General features: G+C 37.2%; 1 protein-coding gene across 1 annotated transcript in view; it reads left to right on the top strand.

Moving 5' to 3' along the window:
* The window catches only part of OCA2 (OCA2 melanosomal transmembrane protein), a 191041-nt gene that overhangs the window by 129593 nt on the left and 34939 nt on the right, over window positions 1-26509 (top strand). Inside the window, exons 20-22 of the mRNA XM_061459769.1 lie at window positions 4425-4484; window positions 5069-5173; window positions 16631-16724. Of these exons, the coding sequence (XP_061315753.1) occupies window positions 4425-4484; window positions 5069-5173; window positions 16631-16724 (259 nt within the window). The remainder of the gene's footprint in view (window positions 1-4424; window positions 4485-5068; window positions 5174-16630; window positions 16725-26509) is intronic.

Genomic DNA, 26509 nt, shown 5'->3' with positions numbered 1-26509 from the left:
TTCAATCTAAGCTTGGTATCACTGATTCTCCTTCTGCTGCATTTGCTGTATATATATCTGACATGATCATTTTTATATATGAAGAATTTTAGTTTCCAGGTATGTTGGCAATCTATATCTGCATAGTTTATATGTATTTATGTGTTTTGCAATTATTTAGACAAGTGATAGGAAAAATAAAGGAACAAAAATAAACTAGAGGTGGAAAATGTTCCTAATGATGTCTACTGCATGCTGGCTACCCAATGGCCTAAGAGATTTCATGGGAGTATGGTTTGATAGGACAACATCACTGAATTTCAGATTGGAACTGCAATTTAAAAAGATACTCAGTACTTGAAATGCCTGGCTATCTTGCTGTGTAGTTTTTGTGTGTTTGTTTGCTTGACTATCGGACACAGTCCAGCCATGCTTATACCCCATTTTATTTACTGTTTGATGCTTTTGTATAGCTTGAGAGGATTTATTTTTACCCCAACTCTTTCGATAATTCTTTGTATGAATACTCATATTTACTGGCCAATTAGGCTTCTAGAATGCTCAGTAGTTTTCAGTAGTAATTTGCTGGGTTTAAATGATGTAATAATGTTCTATAAACGTGACTGACAAAACCCAAGTGACCACTGGCACTGCCATGGCTAGTGAATTGTCTGAGTGAACAGCCTGGGAAAAACCTGCAAGAACAAAACTACTCACACAACCTCCTTCCCCTGCCTCCAGTAACTGTAGAGAGACCAAAAATTTATAAATTGGGATCTACTAAAAAATCATCAACAGTAAAAGGCACAAAATTTGAAACAACACAGAGAATAATCCAGCTAACTGTAATTAATGCCAAACTGGAAGTCAAAATCTGGTAACCTCTGAGAAGATGAATGGAAATTCTGATTAAGAGGTTTGTTTTCAAGCTACTAGGTCCAAAACTCACCAGAAAATATTGATTTATTGTACACCCATTAATACAGGCAATTTTTTGTTCTCTACCTTACCAGGCTGTATATATCTTTGCATTTTCTAGCTCTTCTAGGGAATCCATACTGAAGCCATGTTCTTTTTTTTTTTTTACTGCTGCTGTAACAGCATATTAGTTGCCTTCCCTGATGTATTTATTGTTTTAGCTTGGATTGAATGTTTTTGATTTTTATTTCAATGCTGTGTGACTGCACAATAACTTAGTAAAACACACAGGAAGTTATTTGCCATTTACAATCAGACTTCAGATGCAACTGTTGTAATTCACTGAACTTCATTTTTATGATTTCTCAGGTCACTAGTGTATAGTTTGATAATGAAAGAATACTTTTCTTAGCTCCCTAGAATAGCAGCAGTTTAAGGTCATGAAAGAAACCTGTACAGATAACCAAGAGAAAATGTGAGACATTAAATTCTTCTACATAAATGAATGAGAAAAATGTTCTGTGCATCATCACTGCTAATTTTGGTCTGAATCCATTACACTTTGGACTTGCAGGAGATGACAGTCCTTGCCAAGGCATTTTCTTTTCATTTAAGTTAACGATGTCAAGAAGAAACAAGTCAAAACAAAGATATGCATTGAAATATGAAATCTTTTCATGGTCTAGGCATTCAGCAGCTGTCAGCTAGTATTCCTCACCCTTGATGATCCTTCACCTTGAATGGTTCCCCGTCTGAAGCTATTTCCTACTGCTATAAATGTTCCCATTCCTATTACAAGGCTCATTTAAAAACCTGAGTGGGACTTAGGCTTCAAGTCAATCCAGAAAATGTGGTTTGAGTTCTAGAGCAAAGAGGGAGCTCTTGGAGGTTCTGCCATTGGGTGCTTATCAGTCCAGTCTGGTAACTTTTGTAATGAAAAAGCTGGAAATCCTTTGGAGCTCTCTTGCTTTCTGTTTTATATTTTGGATAATTCATCTCTACCACTGTCTTTTTAGTCCTTGTTCACAAGTGGCTGTTACAGGGTATAAAATCAGTCTAAATCTTCTGTGACATAAGTTCCCCTCTGAGGGATACAGTATGTTGTTCACTTTATAGTCAAAATTGACATTTTACCTTAATTGCTTCAGGCAGAGTTTATTTACAACAGTCACCATGGCATATTATCCATAAGAGGATTTTAAACAGATTTTTGTGCTTAAAGTAAACTTTGATCTAAAATGGTACATGAATTTTTCTGCAGTACAACTCTATTTTGAGCTTTCAGATGGGAACTAGTATGCCTGAAGACACTAATTAGTACAGAAATAGTTATTTCTCTTAGAAGACATGGGAAGATCTAGGAAGATCTAGAAGATCTAGATCTTCCCTCTGTGCAGTTAACACCTACGGGAGGCCAGTAGCAGGGTGCTAATTGACTTTCACTTAGGTGCTTCAAGGCATTTGGCCTGGGTATCATAGAGACATCCTGAAGCTGGTTGTCTGATCAGTGATAGTCTCTGACGTGACAGGTTACGTGCAGACTGACTGTCTGGCAGGAGGGATGTGTGTCCTTCATTCCCTTACCTCTTTCCCAAATATCTCTTTTGTCGTACCATGTCTGGATTCCAGAACAAATTTTGAGTGTTATTGAAAAGTTATATGTTCTGTTAATAGATAATTAAGTAACAAGGCAGCAGTGTTAACTGAATATAATTCTGGGGCCTAATTGCTTACGACTGTGCTAAAAACTTTATTTAGAAATGTGAACACAAAGCAACAGCAGGAAAAAAATTACTCTTCATTAATGTATTGCTTTTGCAAACATTTAAAAAGTCACTGTCGTAACATTTGAGTTTATAAGCAACACAGATAGCTTAGAATGAAAATAGTAACTTAAAATTACCACCAACAATTCATTTCTTAGGAAACTTTCTCCTGAGACCTTAAAGTAATGAAAAAATACCTATTTTTTAAATGTAAGGGTTATGGGTATGTGTTTAAAAGTCTTCTCACTTGTTTTCTGTGTGCTGTGTCTTTAAATGTAGATACACTTTTTCTTGTGCAATGCATTGTTAAAAGGAAATATAATTTCTGGGCCAAATTTAATATGCAGTGATACCCAAACTACTAACATTCAGCTGCTTCCTGAATGAGTTGCAGGCACAGGAATTGCAGGTCTGAATGACAACCCCTTTGTCACTCTGACATTACCATGTCTTATACCATTCTGTGCCTATTAGGATCTTTGTCCATCTCTATCATGGAATTTGACAACATGTGAGTTGAATGGTGCTTTTTCTACCAATGTCTCTGAAGGGCTCTGTCTGACTGCCAGGTGTGTGGGTTATATGGAGTTGCATTGTGTGAATACTGACTTCTGTGGCTCTGTGTTGGATGGCAGTCAGTAAATGAGGCATTGGAGCTGACTGATTCTTTGTCATGGCAGAAAAAAAAAAAAAAAAAAAAAGAAAGAAAGCTGAACAGCTTGGTCCAAGCTGAGCCAAGAATGATTTTATCCCCCTTAGAAACTGAGAAGTCATAGAATAAAACATAGCAATAGATATACCTTTTTCAGCCTGAAAATAGTGATTCGTTCTGGACACTTGTAAGAAAAGAAAACAAAACCAAAGTAAATTGCAGGCTTGCTCTCATGAGTTAAAATCACCCTTTTACCTTGTAGTTTGAAGGAGTAGATTGTTCTCCTGGGTGTGAACACTCAGTTTGTATCCTGTCTGCTTGAGGGGAGATCAGAGCCATCACCACTAGGCTGGGGTCTTCCTATGTCTTTTCATCCATTGCAGTAACCATGATTGTACGGTATGCTGTCTAAGTGTCCTGTACAAGTGGGAGCAGCTCTCACAGGGAGGACGAGTACTCTGGTCCAGGCTGTGCCTGGGTCCGTGTACATGGCTTGCCTCCTTCATTTGGGTGCTTGACTTAGGTACTGGAGAGCTGGTTTTCCTGCCTTTCAGGTGCTGCTGCCTCAGTGCCAGTTTCCATTCACCCAAGATCTCTGTCCTGGTTTTAGCAGATACGTACTGTTGGGTTTTTTCAATGGGTCTGAGAAAGCTGTTTAACAGAAATACGTGTTTTGTTTTCCTATTTCTTCATCTGAGACTGAGCCCAAGATGCCTGATTTCATCTAACCTTAAACGCATGACATCTATTAATATTGTGATTTGGGGAAGTTGGTTTAAAATCAGTTGTGTTTGAGTATTCATAAAATACATATTCACTGAAAAATGTGATATTTAAATTTCAGGCTTTCTCTTACGCCTGTGTCCTACCCTCTCAAGTAATACTACCAGTCATTCCACTAAAACTAACCCACTTCTGCAAATACAGCTACCAGTTTCTGCCATTCCTTTTCTTCCCACCAACTGCAAAGTTGCTGTAGAAATTACATGAAATAAATACCTTGTGAATGGGAAGGAATTATTGTATTTTCTTACATTCATTGAAAAAAATATGTAACTGTATCCAGTACTTCACTAGTTGGTATAATTTTTTTATATATATATTTTTAGGCTTTGGCTCATCTTCACTTAATAGACTATATAGGAGAACAGACGGCTTTATTAATAAAGGTATGCTTAAAATATTTACAGTTTTTCAACAGGTAAGGAAAATAGAATAATAAATATGAATTACTCCAATAGAATAATGCATAATACTTCCATTTTGAATTCAATGCTAATGATTGTATTCTTGTATCAGCAATATCAAGAAAGCATGTCATAATTTGGCATGGGTGATATTTAATATGGATGCATCTGTCCACAGCCAGAATAAATGTAGCCATAAATGCAAAAGGGAAACCTTTTCTGTAGTCTAAAAAAAACCCAAAATACAAAGGTTAAAAAAAGTGTAAACAGTTAAAGGTGAAAATTCACAGTTCCACAATGTATTTCTTGTGTGAAATCAAAGTAAGAGTATTAGAAATATCAGTCCTTGTATATCTATTTGTTCAAATTTTCGTGGAAGAAGTGATTGTGTTGGGCTATGTTCTTTAAGATGCTTTTCCTATTCAGAGCCTAAAGGAATAATAAATGATGATAAATTGAAACTGAAGAAAGTGCAATTATGCCATGGGGGTGCGTGTGTGTGCGCGTGTATGTGGGCGTTACAGACCATCTCACCCAAATTGTGATTTAATCTTTGCCAATTCCAGGTGGTTCCTGAGGACCAGCGCTTGGTGGTGGCCATCATTTTAGTGCTCTGGGTGTCTGCTTTGGCCTCCTCTGTGATTGACAATATCCCCTTCACGGCTACAATGGTAAGGTCTCTGCAGCAGCTGAGTGTCCTCCTTCTGGTGTTGGCAAGGGAGCTGAGATTGCTGATTATGATTTGCTTTGTATTTTTACCTCTGCTGTGTGGTAGTTTACTTTATCCCCTGCGATCGAATCATTATCACAAGCTTATTTGTATCATTTAGGCACCTAGCAGGCCATTGCTGCTAGAAGCTACAGTTAGCTGTGGAACTAGGGGCAGTGCTTAGGCTTCGTTTTTGTACCTTCTCCTCTATATCTGTATTTATAGCTGAAAAGTAAAATTGTCTTTTTGATGGAAACTCTCAATATCTATCTACTGTGATCAATGCTTTCCCTCTATGTGGTGTGTAGTTATGCTAATGCTTTTTTTTTAACACCTGAATTTTTTAACACCTGAACCTTTTATTGCTACCTTACTTATCTAATTAGTTTAAAACCGGCAAATAATGTTAAGCATAATAAATGCTTATCAGAGGCTGAGTTTTAATATCAAAAATGTATAAAATTATAATAAATTAGGGGCATGCTCAGACAGGTTTATTCAATCAAGTTCTCTGTTCAAAGTTCAATAATCTATTTGTTATACCATAGGAATGATTCATTGTTACAGCTTGTTCTCAGCTAACTATAACTTTTCTGTGCCTCTTTTCTTCCACTGTTAGTGGATGGTCATGTCCACCCTTAACCTGTGTCAAGGTTTACAGCACTTCTTAACAGGGCATATGACAGATTGGACAGATCTGTGACTGCCTTATCGTTATATATTAATATGGTATTTTAGTTTGATTACCGTGGTGTTTCCTGTGGAATTATATTGATTTAACAACAGACTTCAAGCAGTAGGCATGGAATTGTTTCAGGTTGAGTCACTCTCACCAAATACTTGAGGACTATTAAGCAGTAATGCAGAAATCTTAGCTTAGAAGGTTTTGCCTCATATCCAGCTACTGTATGAAAATTGTCTTGGAGCAATATCAGAAAGCAGCTACATGCATGTTGACCGAAAAGTCATTTAAAGGTTTTGAAAGAAACCCTTTAAAGAAGTATATTTTGGGGAATTAATAGAATTGAAACGCAGGAATCTTTTGGGATGGCTGAAGATCACTTCTTTCGTATCTTTGAGGGAGGGAAATGCAGATGGACATGGGAAGGTTCTGTGCCAGTAATTTAAACATTTAAAATGTATATACTTTTCATTCTGTTTTGGGCTGAACCTAAGAAACTGTTATAATTTTTTCTTTCTTAAAAAGTAGGCAGAGGGAGGAGGCAGGAAGAAAGAAAAATGAATGCATATTCTCACCTATGCAAAAGCAGTCAGTAGCTGAGGTGTTAAGATATTAATGTTGAGATCTAGTGTCATCTAGCTCACTGAATGAGCTTGCACTTTGGTCTGTGTCATAATACATTAGAAAATACTTACAGAAAATTCCTAAGTAACAAAGTCCCAAGTTTGTATAGATAAGATTGTATAAACTTTCATTTAAAATAATTTTTGTTTCTTTGGCACTTGGTTCCCACTGATAAAAAAACCCACTATTTAGTTTTGAAAGGCAGTTTTTCACTGTATCTGTCAAAATTTTGAGCTTTTGATGAGGTATATTGCATATGTTGAACCCAGCTCTTTTGTAGAATGGCTTTTTCTAATTGAGGACTGAGTGCGTGTGTGTAATAGACACACAGTGCAACAGGTATTTCTTGTATCTCCTTTTATTTATTGACTGGCTATTTACATAATAAAGTTGTGATTATTAATATTAGATAAACATCCACACAGCAAATTCACTTATTCAGCCACATATTTCACTCACATGTTCGCACAGTGGGAGCAGCAGCTTGGAAGTTAACCCCAAGTGTGTACTCAGAAACAGGTGATCATACTGGCATACCTTTATGTATGAGTCTGGTTTCTTATGCCCTAGTGATATAGGAGTATGGGACACCTGCTATGGTGTAGCCATGAATGATCCTGTCTGTTCCTGACAAAAGGTTCCAGCTACACAGCTGAGCCTCCACTCGTAATAATAGAAAACAGACATGCTGAGTCCCTCCAGGGCTCCATAAATCTCCGTGAGTCGTGAACAAATGTCTGCATGACAGTGGGGGAATCTCTCTTGTGATTTTTATAGTTGTAGCCTTGACGGATTGGGTAGGGATGTGGGACTCACCAAGTTCGTCCTAGTTTTTGAACCTAAAGATACAAAAACTCTGTGTGGTTTCACAGGTATCAGCTGTATGCTCTGACTAAGCAAAGAGTGTTTGGAGGATGGCATCAGAGACCTCTGCCAATAGTGGATTTGCTCAGCTGAAGGTAGTTAGTCACTGATCAGTAGGAGTTATGGGAAACAAGGCTCACAGGATGACAGCTTGTTTGACTTATACACAGATATAGATTCCTAAAATGTCATGCAGAGATGATTAAAGGCTTGGCGGCAGCTCACAGTTGAGGATACAAACAGTCTATCATCTTTTGCATTAGAAGAGTGAGTATACCACGATTTTTGTCTGTATTCCATGGAGGAGACAGTCCTGCCAATCCCAGTTCTGGTTGTGAGCCTCCAGATGACTGTGGACAAAACTACTGCTATGGGAAGTGTGTCTAGAAAGTCATACTTCTCTGTTCCTTCAGGAGCGGGGTTGGTGCAAGAAGACAGGCATCAGTTCATTCATGAGATATCCCCAGCACTGCCTCTGTGTTGCTGGATAAGGTCTTCCATTCTTTCCCTGCAACATTATGCAATGCATGCTGTCTAGACTTGGAGGAGGGAGATGGGGTGGGCTGCACACATTCAGTGTAGTAACTCAGAAATGGCATGAGACTGGACAGAGGTAAGGGCCCCCAGTGTAAGGTGACTGACCGCCCCGGGTTGAAGGCGCTGTAGATAAGAAGAGATTCAGCTCCAAATCTTTCCATCTCCTATTACACCATGTTACTTGGTCATGTAGAAGTAACCCATACAATTGATATGTATTTGGACCCAGAACCTGCCTAAGTAGTGGAATAAATATGGGATTCCAGTATAGTCTGGGGCTTGACATGTACAGTGTGTAACTGGAGGGAAGAAAAAGAGAAAAATCTGTAGTAGCTCTGTAACTGAGAGATTGTGTTTTCTTAAAAAAAAACCAAGTATGTTTGCCCAGATTTTTATTTCAGCTTCATTGTGCTAGTGAGATAATCAGATTCATAATGTGCAAGATTCATAATGTGCCTTGTGCAAGGAAAAAAATGTGAGTGTCTTATTAATGGATCTTGGGCCTAAAAATTTCGCTTTATCTGGATTTGGAAAAAGGTGACTGGTCCTTTTGAAGTTTAAGATTTGACAGCATTAAAATTTATAGCTGACTGATTCTTACCTTAAGAAAATGTGCAAAATGAAAGCTGTAGATCCATATTTAAAATAGGCAATTAAAATATGAATATGTCAGCCAGCATTACAAAGAATTCTAGAAATAAACTGTTTTATGAAATGAAGTAATGAAAACAGGTGAGAAATAATTTCTTAGAAGAAAAAATTTTTAAGTACCTACCACAGTATCATAGAATGATTAGGGTTGGAAGGGACCTTAAAGAACATGTATTTTCAACCCCTCTGCCACGGGCAGGGCATATATGTACACAAGTAAGGATTCTTGCTTATCTTAAAACACAAACACACCAAATTATCTGCAGTCTTAAGAACAAAACCTAAATATTTTCAAGTATTTTAAGATAGAAATATGTTAAGGTACAAAATATTCATGTGCTTAAACATTTTGAACACATTGATGCTTTTCAGCAGCCTTCAGCATCAGCATTGTGAGGATTTCTCTCTTACTAAAAAATTCTGAAATTGCAAAGAATCAGATTAGTTTATTATTTGAAGCACCTTACCCTGAACCTTTTCAGTTCACCACCATTGTTAGTCAAATTCTAATTTGCTCTAGACAAGAGTAAATCTTGTTTAGCCCTGCCATCAAAAATGTCAGTACCATGTGGAACTAATGTACAGAGGTCACTAAACTGAAATCTCTGCAAAGAGCTCAGAACACTGCAAGTATTTTATGCTACAGAGGACACTGTAGAAAGATAATTGCACACATGAAACATTGGAATGAGCTTCTGAGGGCACTTAGCTCATCAGAAGTTTACTACTTTTACTGTTTTGTCTTGGTGAAATTCTGTTTGTGTTAAACTAAAATACAGCATTGAAGCCCCACAAAGACAAAGCAGTCTTCAGAGTATCTTCCAAGTGCTTGTTTCATATAATTTGTCCTGAATGCAAACATCATTAACTACCCCAAAACAAGAAGAGGATATAGAGACTTGGTTGATGAATTGTAATCCCAGGACTTTTCCCTTCTCTTTGAACACTGGAAAATGAAGATCCAGCTTCCTAATTAAATAGATGTTTGTATGAGGGAGTGTTTATTATGCTTCATTGCATAAACATGCCTGGCAATTGTGATAACTGCCTGCAAGGGATAGGAAAATCAATCATTTCTTTTCAATGTATAAAATATGTACTATAGCAAAATATTTTGGGATTATAGACTAGAATAGAATATTTCAGTTGGAAGGGACTAAAAGGATCTTCTAGTCAAATTGCCTGAACAATCCAGGGCTGACCAACAGCTAATGCCTTTTAAATAAAATGCTGACAGGCTTGGAGCACCCACCAGTCCTCTAGGAAGCCTGTTCTAGTGTTTGACCATCCCCTTGGTAAAGAAATGCTCCCTGATGTCCATCTTAAGCCTCCCCTGGCAGGGCTTTGAACCTTTCCCACACATCCTATCACTGGATCCAAGGGAGAAGAGCTCAGTACCTACCTCTACCCATCTTCTCCTGGGGATGCTGTAGAGACCAGTGAGGTTGCCCTTCAGCCTCCTTTTCTCCAAACTAGATAAACCCAAAGCCCTTAGCCACTCCTCACAGGACATTCCTTCTAGCCCTTTCACCAGGTTTGTTTTCCTCCTCTGGACACATTGAAGTACCTTTAACATCCTTCTTAAATCATGATGCCCAGAACTGCACACAGTGCTCAAGGTGAGGCTGCACCAACACTGAACCCAGTAGGACAATCACCTCTTTTGACTGGCTGGTGATGTTGTGTTTGATGCATCTCAGGGTGCGGTTCGCCCTCCTGGCTGCCAGAGTACACACTGCTGACTCCTATGGAGCCTGCTGCCGACCAGCACCCTCAGATCCCTTCCTGCAAGGATCTGTTGCTCTCCAGCCACTCTTTTCCCAGTTTATGCTTGTGTCCAGTGTCACTCAGCCCCAGGTGCAGAATCCGGCATTTCAGCTAGTTAAATATCACCCCATTAATCCTAGTCCATGCTCCAGTCCTTCTAGAACCCTCTACAAGACCTCCTGTCCCTCAAGAGAGTCAACCGCACCTCCCACTGACTCCCCAGTAACAAACTTGCTAACAGTGCAGTTTGTCACTGCATCCAGATCTTTGACAAAAACATCAAACAGAACTGGCCCTAGAACTGAACTGTGAGGAACACCGCTGGGGACTGGTCGCCAGTTGGATATAGCCCCATTCACTGAAACCCTTTGAGCTCTTCAGCCAGTTCTTCACTGAGTGCACTGAGAACCCACTCATCCCACAGCTGGACAACTTGTCCAGAAGGATGCTGTGAGGGACAGTATCAAAAGCCTTACTGAAATCCAGAAAACGACACTGCTGCCTTCCCACCTTATCATAGAAGGATATCAAATTAATTAAACATGACTTTCCCTTTGTGAATCCATGTTGACTATGCCTGATGATTGCATTATTCTTTAAATGCCTTTCAACAGTACTCACATAATCGTTTCCATAATTTTGCCAGGACCTGAGGTTAGACTAATGGGTCTGGAGTTCTCTGAGTCTTCCCTCACCCCCTTTTTGTAGACTGGAACACCATCTGCTAGCTTCCAGTCAGCAGGGACCTCCACAGGCTCCTGAGGCCTTTAGTAGGTGGTCCTGCCATAACATCCACTAGCTCCTTCAGTATTCTGGGATGAGCTCCTTCAGGCCCTGTGGTCTTGTGTATATTCAGCTAATACAGACTGGTCCCTTATAACTTCAGTGTCCAGGTTTTGAGTTTGAGACATACTTTCTGGGGGACTCCAAGAACTCTGACTGTATGTAAAGGCTATGTTGCCAACAGCAAATCCAATGCATATCGATACATCTGGGAGTTGCTTAAACACACCTACAAATTTTCTGTGCATGTACAATTCATAAAGCAGGTGCTTAGTTAATGAGTCTCACACATTTTAATTATTGAATGGCAAGGGTTTTTTTCATGTTATAGAATCACAGAATCATAGAATAGTTTGGGTTGGAAAGGACCTTAAGATCATCAAGTTCCAACCCCCCTGCATGGGTACGGACACCTCACACTAAACCATATCACCCAAGGCATTGTCCAACCTGGTCTTGAACACTGCCAGGGATGTTGCACTCACAACCTCCCTGGTCAACCTATTCCAGTGCCTCACCACCCTAACAGGAAAGAATTTCCTCCTTATATTCAATCTAAACTTCCCCTGTTTAAGTTTTAACCCGTTACCCCTTGTCCTATCACTACATTCCCTAATGAAGAGTCCCTATCCAGCATACTTGTAGGCCCCCTATAAGTTGAATATCCGTCTTTCTTTGTCTGAAGAAAAAATTTGGTGAATCATGTAGTGATGGTCTATGTGCCATTCTGTTAATCCTCTGATATTTCTCCTCCTTTTTGAACCAGCTAAACTCACAATGATATTCCTTGACAGGCAGACTTGCTCATTTTTAAGGCCTGCATTTTCCTAGTATTGTCATTTAAATAGCCACAGATTTCTGCCCTTAGAATATTAGATGATGTGATTTTATTAGTAGTATGCTTTTTAGTTTAATTGACATGTTTTATCATCTGTATATGCTGGAGCCATCTGTTTATATTTTTCTTTTATTACCAGAAATATAGCCGCAGTGATTTCCTGTTTCAGCTGCATTTAAATACTATTTCCTCAACATGAGATAATAAGCAATTTCCATTAACCACCTGGCTGGCAAGGTGACAGTCTCTGGCAGGTCTTTGTTAGAAACTAGGTAATTTTTGGCCCACTATTTATTGCCTCTAAAACTATCAGGTTTTTTTATTTGCAGTATGAATATTTTGTATGTATTTCCTGTTCTTAGTGTGAGTTTTATTTTTTAATCTTCTTTGCCTTCTGCCCTACAAGAGTTTTCTATGTCCCATATTTCAGTGCTTCAGGATAGTGTCTGTCTGCAGAGACAGGTCAATCATCAACAATTTGGGAAACCACAAATATTTAACTTTTTATCCATGCACATTCTCTGCAGTTTTCACAGAAGGCATCTTCACCACATGCAGTTCTTAGCAAAGCATATGCTATGAAATCCCATGGTGTAGAGCAGCAATAGAACTCCAAAATAAAGACATGATTTGCTGGTTTTCTGTCATTTTGCAAGAATAGACAAAATGGACAATATAAGGTGATGCTTTCTACTGCACTGAGCAGCTGATAAGTGAAAATACATACACTTCCACTTTTATTTTATTTGCAGCTATGTACTTCCACAGTATATGTTATAAACAAAGATTTTCTTCACAAGGGTTGATTTTTATTAAGATAGCTATATAGACATATGTGCCAACATCTGTAGACACTAGTGTTCTTTTGCATTAGCTTATATCCTGTATATATTATACGCGTAACACCTTATACAGAATCAAGATGAATGGCTTTCTCCTTTCTGTATTGAGTCTTTGAGGACACTATCCTTTCTCCAGGTACAGTCATTATTTTTTACAGTTGAGCTTTTCTGTTTTAGTACCTGGAGACAGATAGTCTTACAATGAATGGGTGAGGGGGATATGACTTTGCTTTATTGAGCTACATCACTCATTTTATCTAAATCCTGACAATCAAGCAGCAGTGTGGGGTGCATCAATATCAAACTTTTCAGCAAAATTAGCAAGTTTTCGAGAAACTAGTCAAATAGAGATTTATCCTGGTAAGACACTTGAAATAAAGGGTGTAAGAAAATGAATGCTCTTTTTCTCAGATATTATTTTTTTTCTTCTAATATTGATAAGGATGCTGTTGACATAATCTGATGAAGGAATAATGAAGGAAACATGAAGCTTCATAAGCTTTAACTTTTGTTCTTTTGCTGTTGAGCAGCACTTTGTAAAAGCAGGAAATAATCTATTCAAAAAAAGTTAAATCAATGGGACAAAGATATTTATACAAATGTATGTATACACCAGTTTACAAGGTATTCTAGCTTGGAGTGCTTTTGATGCTATTGTTAATGTTTATGCCTGGAATCAGAAAGAGTTGTAGAACCAATTTATTTTTTTCAAAAACATTGAAAAGTACAGTGAAAAGTTTCCTGCTACCCCATTTATATTTTGCATTTCTGTTTTTAACACTCAGGTGAGTTATAGCAGCTAAGGTTTGAGATACTGATAGTTCAAAACTGTTGCCTAGTACGTAATTGTGACAATATGTGACAAAAAAGTGTTAAAGACGATTTTGGGACAAAACAGAGAGGCAGGTTCCTTTGTAACTGACTCTGTTGCATGATCCTTATCTATTTAAAATGCAAATGCTTAAGCGATGAGAAAAGCCCGTTGGCTTTAATTGCTTCCCAACATTGCTTCAAGAGTTCTGGCTGATGATCAAGTTTCTTCATTGTTTTTTTCTGGAGAAGGAAGGTTATTGGGATGAAAATTAGAACAATCTGTTTGCATTATGCCAACTTTTAGATCAAAAAAAATAGATGCCAGTGACTTGGAAGCCCTGTGGCATTCAGTTGACACACACAGTAATCCATAATGGTTGCAAAAAATTAGTGTATTTTATGAATTGAGCTAATAGTACTATGTGAAACACTAGAAATTTAACTGGATGTTTTGCATTTGTCTTTCATGTCATTATTCAAAACATATGACACAGCATTCCTTGTTGGAAATACCTGTCATTTACAAAGGATATGTGCATGTTAAACCTAACTTCAGGCATGTGTCAGAGATCTGTAGGACTTCCATTCCCTATATGACTCATAACCATTATTCTTTGGTAGAAATGAATTCCTTTAAATAGGGAAAATATTCTAATTCAAGTATACACATATATGTATTGCTAAGGCATGTTTCGATGTTTGTCCCTTGCCACAAAATTTATGTTTTGTCAAGGAGAGAACAGTAAAACCAAGGGGGTCAAGTGCATATTTGGGGTCCTAAAATACTCTTTTTTTTGTGTTTAAAAAAGGAAAAGAAAGGGAGATTCAAGCATGTTATACACTTTTGCACCTTCTCTTGGTACATTGCAATGCACTTTTGTGTTTAAAAGAAGACACAGTGAGTTGAAACCTTTGTTGAGTGACTTTTAGAGGGTTTCTTTGTCTTTAATCAGTAGAGAATTACAGAACACAGAGGTCCTGATGCTGAGCTCCTTCACTGAGCAGAGAACCAAATATTCTGATGGGAGTATTATGCATATGTGGCTGCAAATACCTAGCAGTGAATCATCTTATGGAATTGCTGTCTGTGATCTCTGTTTTACTTCTCCCTTCCCCTGTCCTTCACAGTGCTGTAATTAGGGAGAGGGCTTCTGGAGGGCTGTAGGGCTTTGCTTTCTGCATGGTTTTCACCAGCAAAGTGTGAAAATGGCGTTACTTGCTCTGGGCTTGGGAGCTGGCTGGCAACAGCTTCAGGACCAACCTCAAAGCAAGAAAATAGGATTAACATTTTAATCTCCTTTGCCTAACCACCTTCTCTGTGCTGTGCAGGGCAAGCACAAGGAGGAGTCTAATTTAAAAGGTATTGCTATTCTGCATGGCTCAGATTGTGTCCTGCAACAAGTGAGTTACTGTAGTACATCAGGATACTTGCAAATGATCCTGAGGAACCAAATAAACGATTTTGGTTTTCTGGACAAAATTATGTAGTAGGAGAAAATGCTTGATTTTGATTGAGCAAAGATTGAGCTTGTCATGTGATTTCAGTGTTTGTGTTTAAATTTTGGGTTATGTTGAAGCACTGTGTTGTTTTGAAATACATATGACAACAGACATTATGTTGTAACAGTGATAGTTTGAGCGAAACCACCAACCAGTTGGTGGGGAGAAATTAAATTTTTCATTACCGTTTAATGGAAAAAAAACGCAGGCAGGAGATCGGGCATGCAGACCCTTCTTTAGGCCTTAAAATAGAAATAGACATCTTCAGGCAATGTACAATTCAAGAATAATTGTTTAGACATTAACTTATTTAGGTTAATCAATTACAGGATTTAAGAGAGATTATTAGCAGCACTGGAAGAAGGGATGTGGAAAGGGTTTTAATTCTTCATAAAGCCTATATATTGCTCCATACCAAAACAACATGCACAGTCAGTAAAGCTGAGCATCGCTCAGCCATCAAAGTAAAAACATTTTTCAGGAAGCAGCTGTTCCACTTCTGAGATCACACCCCTTGAGGGGGACCTGTGAAATATTTTCAGATGACAAATTGGAGGATTAAAAGTCCCAACTCTATTCACTACTGAAAATCATGGACTCTGAGAAAGCACTGATTTTAAGATGTATAATTCCTTCCTCCTTAGGCTGTTACTTCTTCTTTCTCTCTTCCTTTTGGTCCCATAGACCTCTGTACACATGAAAACCAGGCTAATAACATTATTGCCTCTCCCCTTGCTAATGACCTTTCCTACAGGTACTGATTATACCTTTCTTTCAAACCAAGAAGTTACACACTTAATTTGAACTCAAAACATTTTTCTCAATTAACATGAATTTTTTTATTTTATTTTAGTTTAGTTTAGTTTAGATTAGTTTAGTTTTATTTTATTTATTTTATTTTGCAAATATTTCCCGGTGAACTAAACTTACTTTCTCTGGTAAACATAATGTTCGAATAAAGAGTAAAATATCAGTTCTGCTTAAGAATTCATTTTTTCCCTAACAGTTCAGACACTTTTGATTATAACAAGGATTTCAGAATTTTTTAGTTAGTGACACATGGTCTACAGCCATCTTGAATTGTGAAGGTCTGGGCATCTCTTCCCAGTAAGAAGAGGGGATATATGTTTCATGAGGTTTCAAGGTTCATAGGTTTCAAGAGGGGATATAGATATAAAGAAATGGACGGGGAATTTATTTGCAGTCACTGTCAGTTTCCTGTTGAACTAGAAGGATCTGATGGGAAGCACTTGTAACATTAAGAAAGCCTCAGTTTTGTCAGCAGTACCTGTGTCAGGCTTGGCCTTACTTTGGTGATAGCTTCTCTTTGGTTTGTGGGACTTGCACAGTCAGTGGGGAATATGATGCAAAGATGCTCATTAAAAAAAAAAAGAAAAGAAAAAGAAAAAAACAACCACCCACAAGTTATTTTTGGACTTGGTGGTGGTTTATTTAATGAATTTTATTTATATTATGCTGATAATGTCTCCTGAATCTCTCTCTCTTTTTAAACCACAGATTCCTGTACTTCTCAACCTGGGTAAAGATCCTGATGTTAACTTGCCTATGAAACCATTAATATTCTCACTGGCCATGGGTGCATGCCTTGGAGGTAAGAGTGTATGTCAGAAAGCTGTCATAAGGTAATAGCTATGCAATTACGGTATGTATAAACTGGCATAATAGGTTCAATGATTTTATTATACAAAGCATAGGGAGGGCCTGATCCAGTTCCTTTTGATTTCAAAGGACTCCTGGATAAGGATTCCAGTGTCTGTCTCCTGCTGCAATAGGATTTTTGCAGTCTGTGTTTGAAGACCATATCTGCATAAAGTACAGATTCATAAAGAAGCAGTCCAGATGGTGCTTATAGGGTTCTGATCTTTTGTGAGAGAAATACAAAGATACATTTAGTTTTCAGAACAGACACCACCATTGCTCATTGAAAAGTTGCAGAAAATGTGTTACAGCTGAGATCTGAAGGCTTGATTCAAAGTCTGAAGAAGTTACTGAGAGTTTTTCTGGCTGTCTCACAGAAATGTTTTGAGTGTCCATTTGCTGACCTATTTAGCACTCCTCATGCTAAAGCAAGCCTTTTTGAAAGTCTTTAAGAAATACACCTCAAATAATGAGAGCTAGTGCCCATCTTGGATTTCTTGTATTGTCAGTGCATTAGCACAAAACAAGCAGATGCTTTCATTAATTTTTTTTTTTTAATTCTAAATGTGCCATGTATGTTTTATGGGCCCAGAATTTCATCACTAAATTAATTACATCAATGTTTATTGATTATTTTTTTGATATTTTGCAAATGGCTTATGAAGGTGTTATAATGTTTCCAAATAGCAAGTGTACTAAGGGCAATTAAAATGTATGTTTTTAATGAGAAATGAAGTTAATATTTTTTTTTACTACTGAGAATTTTAATGCTAGTTACATTGTATTGGGCTGTGTTTTGATCCCTGAACTCATCATTATATTGTGACTTTAATCTGTTGCTCTTTAAAATCAGTGATTTGAATAATCAGCATATCTTTATATAGATATTTGCCATAAAGATATCATCTTTCTTCACAATTTGCTAATCACTCAACACAGTCTGATTTCATTAAACTTTAGGATATAAAAAAAAGAATAAAACGGCATAAGGAATATAAAGTTGGCCAGGTTATACTGATTTATTCTGTGTGGGAGTCACTTCACCAGCCTTGGAGCCTTTACAAGTCTCAGCTGATTTTCCTAAAACATTAGTTTTCATCTTAACATAAATTCCTTTAATTTGATTCGTTAAAGAGCTGCCAGGATATTAAGAGAGACTTCTGTGTATATGCACTATGAGGCAAAAGTAAAAATATAAATTAAAGGCACTAGAGAGGTATACAGAGTGCCCAGGTGTTCAGATAAACTCCACCAAATATTTGGATAAAAAGTTAGATCATTATCATTATTAGGAAAAAGCTTAAAGTCTCCAGACTGTGGTCTATTAGGATAAAGCTGAACATACACTGAGTTATACTGGCAAAGGTCTCATAGGAGTGTTAGCCTGAAAATTAATATGATGCGTCTGGCTTTCCCATGTCCAAACAAAATCTAATGCAAAACATCGTATTGTTAAGGTATGAAAAGTCTGGAAAAGCTTTTTCTTGAAAATATTTTGTAGCCCCAAGAAAGCATTGAGGTTTATAGCAAAAGACTGGATCTTATCACTCCTTATGTAACCAAAGGCTCTTGGCAAATAAGACATTTTGTAGAAGAGACATAACTACATATTTTAGGGTTATTTTTTTACTGCATAATGCAGAGCTTCAATTCTGGTAATTTGATGGCATTGCTGGGGTTCAAGGTAAACACAGTAAAGGGAACATAGATGCTTTTTGCTGCATAAAATGTGTCTCTAAAAGTGAGAAGGGATAAAAAAATCTTGTCTTTTAATCAAGGAAACCAAGGAAAGTGGTGGCCATGGCAGTTCCTGGTGGGATGGTTACAATTTTGAAATCGTTGGGTTTTCCTCAGAATTTGCTGGTTCTTTTCTGGCAGAAGTTTTCTTCAGGTCATGTCAATCTTACATAATTAAGAAGTAAACATGGTAATTTTTCTTGTTCTGGAAATTTAGGATTACACTTTTCCCAACTATCTGTAAGAACTTCAGTTGTAAGTTAGGAGTCTGGTTGCCCCAGGCTCCCTGTTTGATGCTGCGGATGTCTGGGAGGCAAATATTTATTCAACCACTGAAACTGCCAGATGCTCTCTGCAGAGCACATCAGGCCCCTTATATGCAGAACTTCAGTAATTGAGTTGGTTTCCCAAAGACAGGTGTTCTGACAAATCTGCACCTGTACTTCTTTTGCACAAGAGGACATTGAATAAGGCTTTAGTCATGAATGCTTCCTATTATAGTACATGATGGACTTATACTACTTTTTGAGACTGAGTGGTATCCAGACTTTCCAATAGTGTCTAGGGAATGCTGCCCTGAAATTTTGGAGGACAAAGGAAGATTGTTAGCTACAGAAATTTCAGAACAAGAGGAGCTCTAATTGCACTGCTTCTATTGGATTGTGAGTTTTAAAATCACATGAAAAAAGGATTCAACTCAATTTGAGTAAATACACATTCAGGAATTCACCTGTTAGGACTGTTCACAGCTAGACTTCTACACAGTTAAGACTGTTTAGAACTAGTTTCTTTACCGAACTGAAGAGGTTATACCTAAGATATTATTTGAAAGGGTTTTTTACGTCTGACATTTAAACATCTGGCATTTATTTGTCTTTTTATCTCTTTTTTCATGACTTAGAAAAGATATGTTTTTGAAAAAAAAGAAGAAAAAAAAAGAGGAAAAAAAGATTGAATTCGTATCTGAGAGTTCCTACCTTCTGAGTTCTTAGTTGCTAGAGAAGAAAAGTGCAAAAAGTATTTCTCTGGTGTAGTGACTATTACTGTGGTCTGAAGGGGATATTTTCTACAGTGTCTAGTTTTGCAGTATTTTTCTTCTCTGTATATTTTTCTGAAACATCATTGTCACAATTCTGCCGAAAGAGGCAATCTAGGATGCATACAGCTGTGTTATTCCAGCCACACAATCTTGGCTATAAGCATTACTTCAAGAAAGCAGACAGGAGAGGGCTGCTGGCACCTTTCTTCTAAGCTTCCAGGGTCAAAACCCAGGTGTGAATAAAATCCATTATCCACAGGATATTGTGCTAATTACACCTATTACAGCTATCCCACAGTGTAGAAAAATAGTGGGATTTCTCTCAGTGGTCCAGTGCTATAGCTATTCCATCTCTTGGCACCCTTCATCAGGTATCTTGGTGCAGATAGGGCCTTGCACAGTAGAGTATCACTGATTTGTTATTCCTGCTGACTCTGGTCCATAATATCTTAAACTGGTTTTAAAGCTTCAGACACATTGAAGGTAAAAACACAGGAGTATTGTTTAAATTTCTAAACCAACCCTTCTTTGCAATATGAGGGAAAAGTAATAGCCTTCAATCAAACATAAACTGTGTTAAAATATATAATAATTAATATTATGGAAAAAGCACAACTGTAGGTCCTTTGAAGTTATTTTATAGTTACAATAGATCAAATTTGTGTAACACTTTTCAATTTGAAAGATTTAAAATGGCTATCAAGAGCTGAATGCATGCCATCAAAATATAGCAGTTATTTAAGAGGAGCATTATTCAGCTTTGGTTTTGAACTTAATTGTTGTGTAATTGAATACGCAATACAATGTGTATTTGCAACTGTAGGAAAATATAGAGAGAATATATTTACCTGAGCTTGTTTTTAACCAGGACACTGATACTGAAAGTTCCTATTATTTCCAAAGGAGCTTTTTAATGAGGAGTCCTGGGGCTCAGTTTATATGTCTTGTGGGTGAGACAACCCTGACTTAGACAAGTATTTTTTCTGTGGATATAAAACTCATCACCCAAGTGAAAGGGTGGTATTGTAGGGAATGAGAGTGACTTGAGATCTTTCAAAAGGAAAAGAATGTTGCTGTTCTTTACTTTGAAAGGCAGGCAAAACAAATAAGGAAATTTAGGAAATGTCTCAGTTTCTCTTGAAAGACCTCAGTGCAGTCTTTAGCAGCATTAGTGCCTTTAAATTGTGCAGATCTAGAAACAAAATACAGCAGGTATTTTATATATCTTACACTAACATCTATTTTACTTTCTGAGTATACTTGGCATTGTTTCTGTGATGTTAGCGACGATGGAAATGAGTAATGGTCTTAAACTGTGATTACTGTCCAGTAAATAGCAGTATTATTACTTGTTCTTAACAAAGAACTCATTCAGGCATTAACATAAAGTTTTGGGTTTTGTTGTAGCATGAAGAGCTGCATCACTGGATACATACACAAGGCATCTTTTCCCTCCATCAATATTTGAATGCCCAAACTGTCCTGTTGCTGTTTTCTGGAACAGGCAGAATCAGTAACCTTCTATAAAAATCCAGCTGTTGTTTTCCAAACTCTGGGCCATCTTCATGCTTTCTCAGTGTGGTGTTCTTAAAGTCCAACAGTGCTGTGGAGTCTTTGGTATGAAAGCCAGGCTCATTACCAGAGTCCTTGCAGCTAAAAGAGATTCTCTAATCTTTAAGATTACTGAAGATAATCCTCTGTGGCATGGAAGATATACAGAAAAAAGCTGTTAAAGTGAAATGTAAAAACAGCTAAAACCGAGTGTGTACCTTTGAAAGATGTACCTTTTTCTGTATTAATGCTGCATCAGAGACCTGCTTGGCTTTAAGGCACTGAGTTAATCTGGAAAAGAATAATAAAAAAAAAGCCATATTTAACCTAGTTGATTTTTCTCAGGAAGAATATTTTTCTAAGATTAAAAAGAGTTACCTTGGCACACATGCCTATATAGATGTATGTATGTTGTTAAGGGTGAAATGTGAATTGTATGGGGTATATGCCTTTCCAGCTGTATTGATGAGGGTTTATAGTTTGGATGGTAAATCTTAGATTTAGGAAAAGAATTTATACCAAACATCAAGATCACATGATTATAATGCTTGCATTACTGTTAATTTTGAAATGCAGTTTTCAATCTGTATAAAATAACTGCTCGCTATGAATTTCTGTTTTGAACAAGACACTTGAACCATAGCAAAACATAAGAGGTAGGCTTTAATAGCAAGTAAATTTGATTAAACAGAATCTGAATTTACAGGAAATGATAATTCTAAAATAACTTAATGGAGGGACACTGTTTTGTTTTCCTTTAGTAAAATTTCCTTGGTCTGCTCAGCTTCAAAGTGAGTTATGGTAAAGTTAAATAATGTACTTTTATGCCAGGTTTCTCTATGTGGAACTATTTTTCTATATTTGGTCCTTAATAATGCTACATATAGAGAAGCTGTGAAATTATGCTGACATTGTTCTAGTCTCCGAACCTAAAAATCATATATTTAAAAAATGTGCAAACTGGGACTTGTGTGCAGCATTAAAAACTTTAAATGGAACCTACTTGAATATGTGCTTCAGGGCATGAGGGAATGGCATGTCAGAACACACAGCTGATGCTATCCCTCCTTATACTAGTTTATTTTACCATTGTACTGGGTAAGTTGACTTCAAGGAGCGAAGTGCCTTTAGTGATCACCTCAGGTTTTATGTCTCTTTCACAGGTGTCTGGATTTGAAAGAAGTATATGAGTTTATTTGTGTCTTTAAAGTCACAAGTGCAGGAAGTTCAGCAATTTGCCTTATTTATTTCTCACTTCTAGTAGAAAAGTGACAAATTTAAATTTCACCTTTTCTTCTCATAGCAAAAATGAAGTTTGAATAGTACAATACTTAAGAGTAACTGTTCTGTACAGCAGTGGTGATAAAAAATGGTAAAGTTCACCTAATTAAAAATGTTGGATTGAATGCAGTTCAATGAACTCTTCTGATTTAACTCCAAAGTTTGATTTAAAATATTTTTCTATTACAAAATAGAATTTAGAAATACTCTAACACTTTTTCTGTTCTAAAAAGTCCACGTGTATGCATTTGTGCAGAAACACTGTTCAGAATGTTTCCGAATCAGTAAAATAAAAAAATATTTGTGTCATAAAACTGCAATCTATAACATACAGCAATGTGGAATAAGTTCATGCATGCCTTCTCCCCCTTACTTCCTATGACATGAAGTTCCTTATTAGTTTAGGGACTGTTAATGGTTTAATTGGCCTTGATTCTGTAGCTGTTTATTTATTGCAAAGTTTAATTATCCAGGGCTTGTTAATTTCCACATTAAAAATACTGAAGGATATTCAAGACTTTTACACTGTTAAAAAAATATTCAAAACTTGTAGACATTTAACAGATGAACATAAATAGCTTTGTTTAATGAGGCAAGAAGCAAAACAGAAGATTAGATTTTTGTGAAATAATAGAAAATATCTGAAAGCTGGAAGGCTGCTTCCTATAATGCTGCTCAAAACCACAACTATCCAGTGTGTACTTCTGCAGCCAGATTTGTTGCATTTGTTCAGTTTGTGCTTCAGTAGAGAATACGATACGGAAAGAAGTCAAATGTGTTGGTCTACATTTATTTAATGATGTAAAGCACATTGGAGACCACACAGAGTTTTCTCTTCAAAATTGCTGGGAAACAAGCTTCCTTCAGGAAAGTTTGTTTTGCCACTGATTACAGCAAAAAGCAGGACTGAGAATCCTTACCCTAAAATTATTCATGACTCTGTAACAAACTCCTAGTTTCAGATGGAAAACCCTTGTCTTGGAGAAAGCTGTGTCAACAGCTGTGCCTGTGTAAAACTGGGCCCACCACAGATGTTTGTCCAATCGAGGCCAGGGAAAAGCTGTTTTCAAGGCTTGCGTTGACATGAAAACAGATAGTTGTTTTGCTTTTGCATTAGCTATCCAGATATACAGGGAATAGAAATGCAGAAAGTCTGCCTGTTAAGCACACGTGTAGTAACTTATTATCCGCCATGAGAACATGTGGAGGGGAAGTGGTCTGTAGTGCTCATAACAAAGAAGAACTTTTCCATAAACAATCCAGTCTTAAGCTTGCTGTTGCACAAGGTACTATCTCCTTTGTATCTGAGAAAGTTTCTGTTCGAAGGCTGCTCATTTTAGGCCAAATAGCTTTATTAATGATAATCCCTTCCCTTTGATTTTTCAGTGCTTTGAGTCATAAACACTAATCCTGCCAGGCACTTTGAGGTCTTTCCAGGCAATCATATTAATGCAGCAAACCCAAGGGTTAGGCTTGCTTTTGAGAGGGAGATACCGAAGGGACTCCTGAGAACTAAAGGTATTTAGATATAATAGATGTGCTGCTGAAAAGTGAAAATCAAACTGAGAATGAGGCTTAAGCGAGAGGAAATATGTTACTGATTCAAACTCTTGTCTTTTCTTATTAAGATTCTGCTCCGATTTTCCAGCCCTTCCTTTAGTAAGCTTAATCAGTTATCCAGCATTGATTTTTCAGCGCATTGCAGATTACAGTCATCTGGGCAAACTCTTTATACTGAGGGAGAGGCTATCCGGGCCCAAGAGAAGTGCATTATGTGTGATGTGCAGGTTTTGTGTGTGAATTTGGCAGTCTCTGAAGGAGTGATGTAGCAGAGGGTATGGCTGAACAATGGGTTGAGAAGTAGCTACAAATGGAAGCAGAAGGCTGGAAGAAGCAGGGCTAGTGGATACTGCAGTAAGTTCAGGCTTACCAAACCTTGTTAACATTTTCCTGTTTGTACCTTTAAGTTAGCTGGACAGTCAAAGGCATGCTTTAGTTTGTGGGGTTTGGTTTTGGATCTTTCTTGATAGCTTTATCCTTAACCAAAACTGACAAATACTTTCTTATACTTTGAGTTGATTTCACATTCCCTAAAGATACTCAAAGTAATTTGCTTTGAGAAATATCAGATACTTTTAGATCACCTTTGCTGGACAGAAACAGTAGAAGAATTTTTACTGTGTTTCTGCAATGATTGTGCAAAGTTAGGGCAGTTTCATGGAAAAACTAATATGATCTGTGAGGACCCTCCTCTGTCATCATCTTCTCTGTAGCCTAGGCAGCAACAGCAGGTCTTCAAGTGACATATCTGCATCTTTCTATGATCACACTTCAAAATGAGATTCTTTTTTTCTTTTTTTTTCATTATAAAAAGGTCTTTCTTGATTCACGCTTATGAATTATTAAGTGCAGTTAGTATTGAAAACAGTGCATGTAGTCTACCAAGAATAAAAGGTGGAATTGATATGCAGGATAAAATGTATGGCTTACTTCATACATATCATTCAATATCGATGTTAGAAATATACTGTTTAATTAATTGCAATGAATCCAGCTTCTTAATAACCATCTGCCTTGTGATAAAGGATGAGTTACAGAAAGGGTAATCAAAAAAAGTTACAATAGGAGTTCTAAAAACATATTGGTTGTTCCAAAGTTATTCTTTGATACAGTTTGTGTGTTGTTACATTTTGAGCATACAAACAAGCAAGCGTCTTTGCTATGCTTTTAAACTTAGATATTCTTAAGACTGAAATGATGTAAACATGAAGTCAAGATTGGGTGAAGTCCTAGAAAATGCTTGTTTTTCATTTGCATCAATTGGGATTAATTTAATGTGTGTAGGTTTCCATGTGCATTAACCTGGTCTTGGGTTTTCTGTCATTTGGATGTCATAGTGTTGCTGTTTCACTAATGAGTTAAATATCTGCTGAGGAGACAGATGTTCCTGGGAAGAGAAACAAAAGTTTGTCTCTGTTTGCACTGTAGTTCTTTGAAACCTGCTGAGCCAGTACCTAATTAAACTGCACACACACTCTGAATAACTGGAAAAGAAATGCTGCTCCTTTCAGATAACATTTAAGGTAACAATTTCTTCTCAAGTGAGATCTACTTGGGGAATAAATTCACTGTTGATACAGAAACTCTTTCCATAATACTTCATTATGTGAAGGCATTACTACAGCCTATGTATAGCATAGGAGAATGTGTGCCATTTGGAGAAATTGACTGTATCTAGTCACGGCCATGGGAAAAGTGTGGTTTCAGTTCTCTTTCTTTAATTTGAAGCCAGAGTGATTTTCCTTGTCTACAAGAATATTATTCCGACAGTGATGTCCGATTGTGCTACATATTGAGCAGAAGCCTCTTATGCGATGTTTGGAGGCTGTAGTCTACTGATTAGTTTTGGAATTGAAAATTCCTCAAGTGTTGCTGCCTGACTCCTCTAATAACATCAGGCTATATTCACTTGGTTTGTTTTTGCCTTAAACTACAGATTTTGTGTCTTGGCTTTCTCATGACAGAGACTATGAGGAGCACTGATGTTCTAAGTTCAATTTCATATCTTTTAACATGCATTAAAGTAACTAAAATATTATTTGAGGCAAAGAGAAGGTAAGATGAGCTATGAAGTTCCTAATGACCAGTGCTAGACACTATTTTTTAAAGGTTTCTGTTCCTGTAGTAAGGTTAGTCATCTTTTCTCCACAACTGAAACATGTATGAGTTTCACTGTGTATGGTAAGAAGCCTAGGTCACAAATAGCCCTTGGTATCTCCTGGGAATGCTCCACGATGCTTTTGTCATCCTTAGGGATATATCCTTCTATTGATGTGCAGTTCCACTAACATAAGCAGAGTTCCTCATGGACAGACAGGACCTGTGCACCCAGCAATAGCTCCTTTCCAATATTAAAACCCTAAAACCAGGGCAAGTAGGAAACAGCACAGCTGGCAGAGAAAAAAAGAAGGGGTGGGGGAAGGACAATTACATATTTAAAATAAAATTTATATTTGGGATTCCAAGGCATGAGGGGAATACTTTTCTCATCTCACATGGTAAGATTTCAGCTTTCTTGGTCCATAGTGGTATCAGCTGAAGAGCTGTTTGAGGTTACTGCTGAGAAACCA

Source organism: Pezoporus flaviventris, unplaced genomic scaffold (assembly GCF_033815535.1).
Source record: "Pezoporus flaviventris isolate CSIRO_AGI_PZ_B2104156 unplaced genomic scaffold, CSIRO_AGI_Pfla_v1 ptg000030l, whole genome shotgun sequence".
Taxonomy (NCBI): Eukaryota; Metazoa; Chordata; class Aves; order Psittaciformes; family Psittacidae; genus Pezoporus; species Pezoporus flaviventris.
The sequence above is the reverse complement of the archived record's forward strand: the minus strand, read 5'-3'. Positions and strand labels throughout refer to the sequence as shown.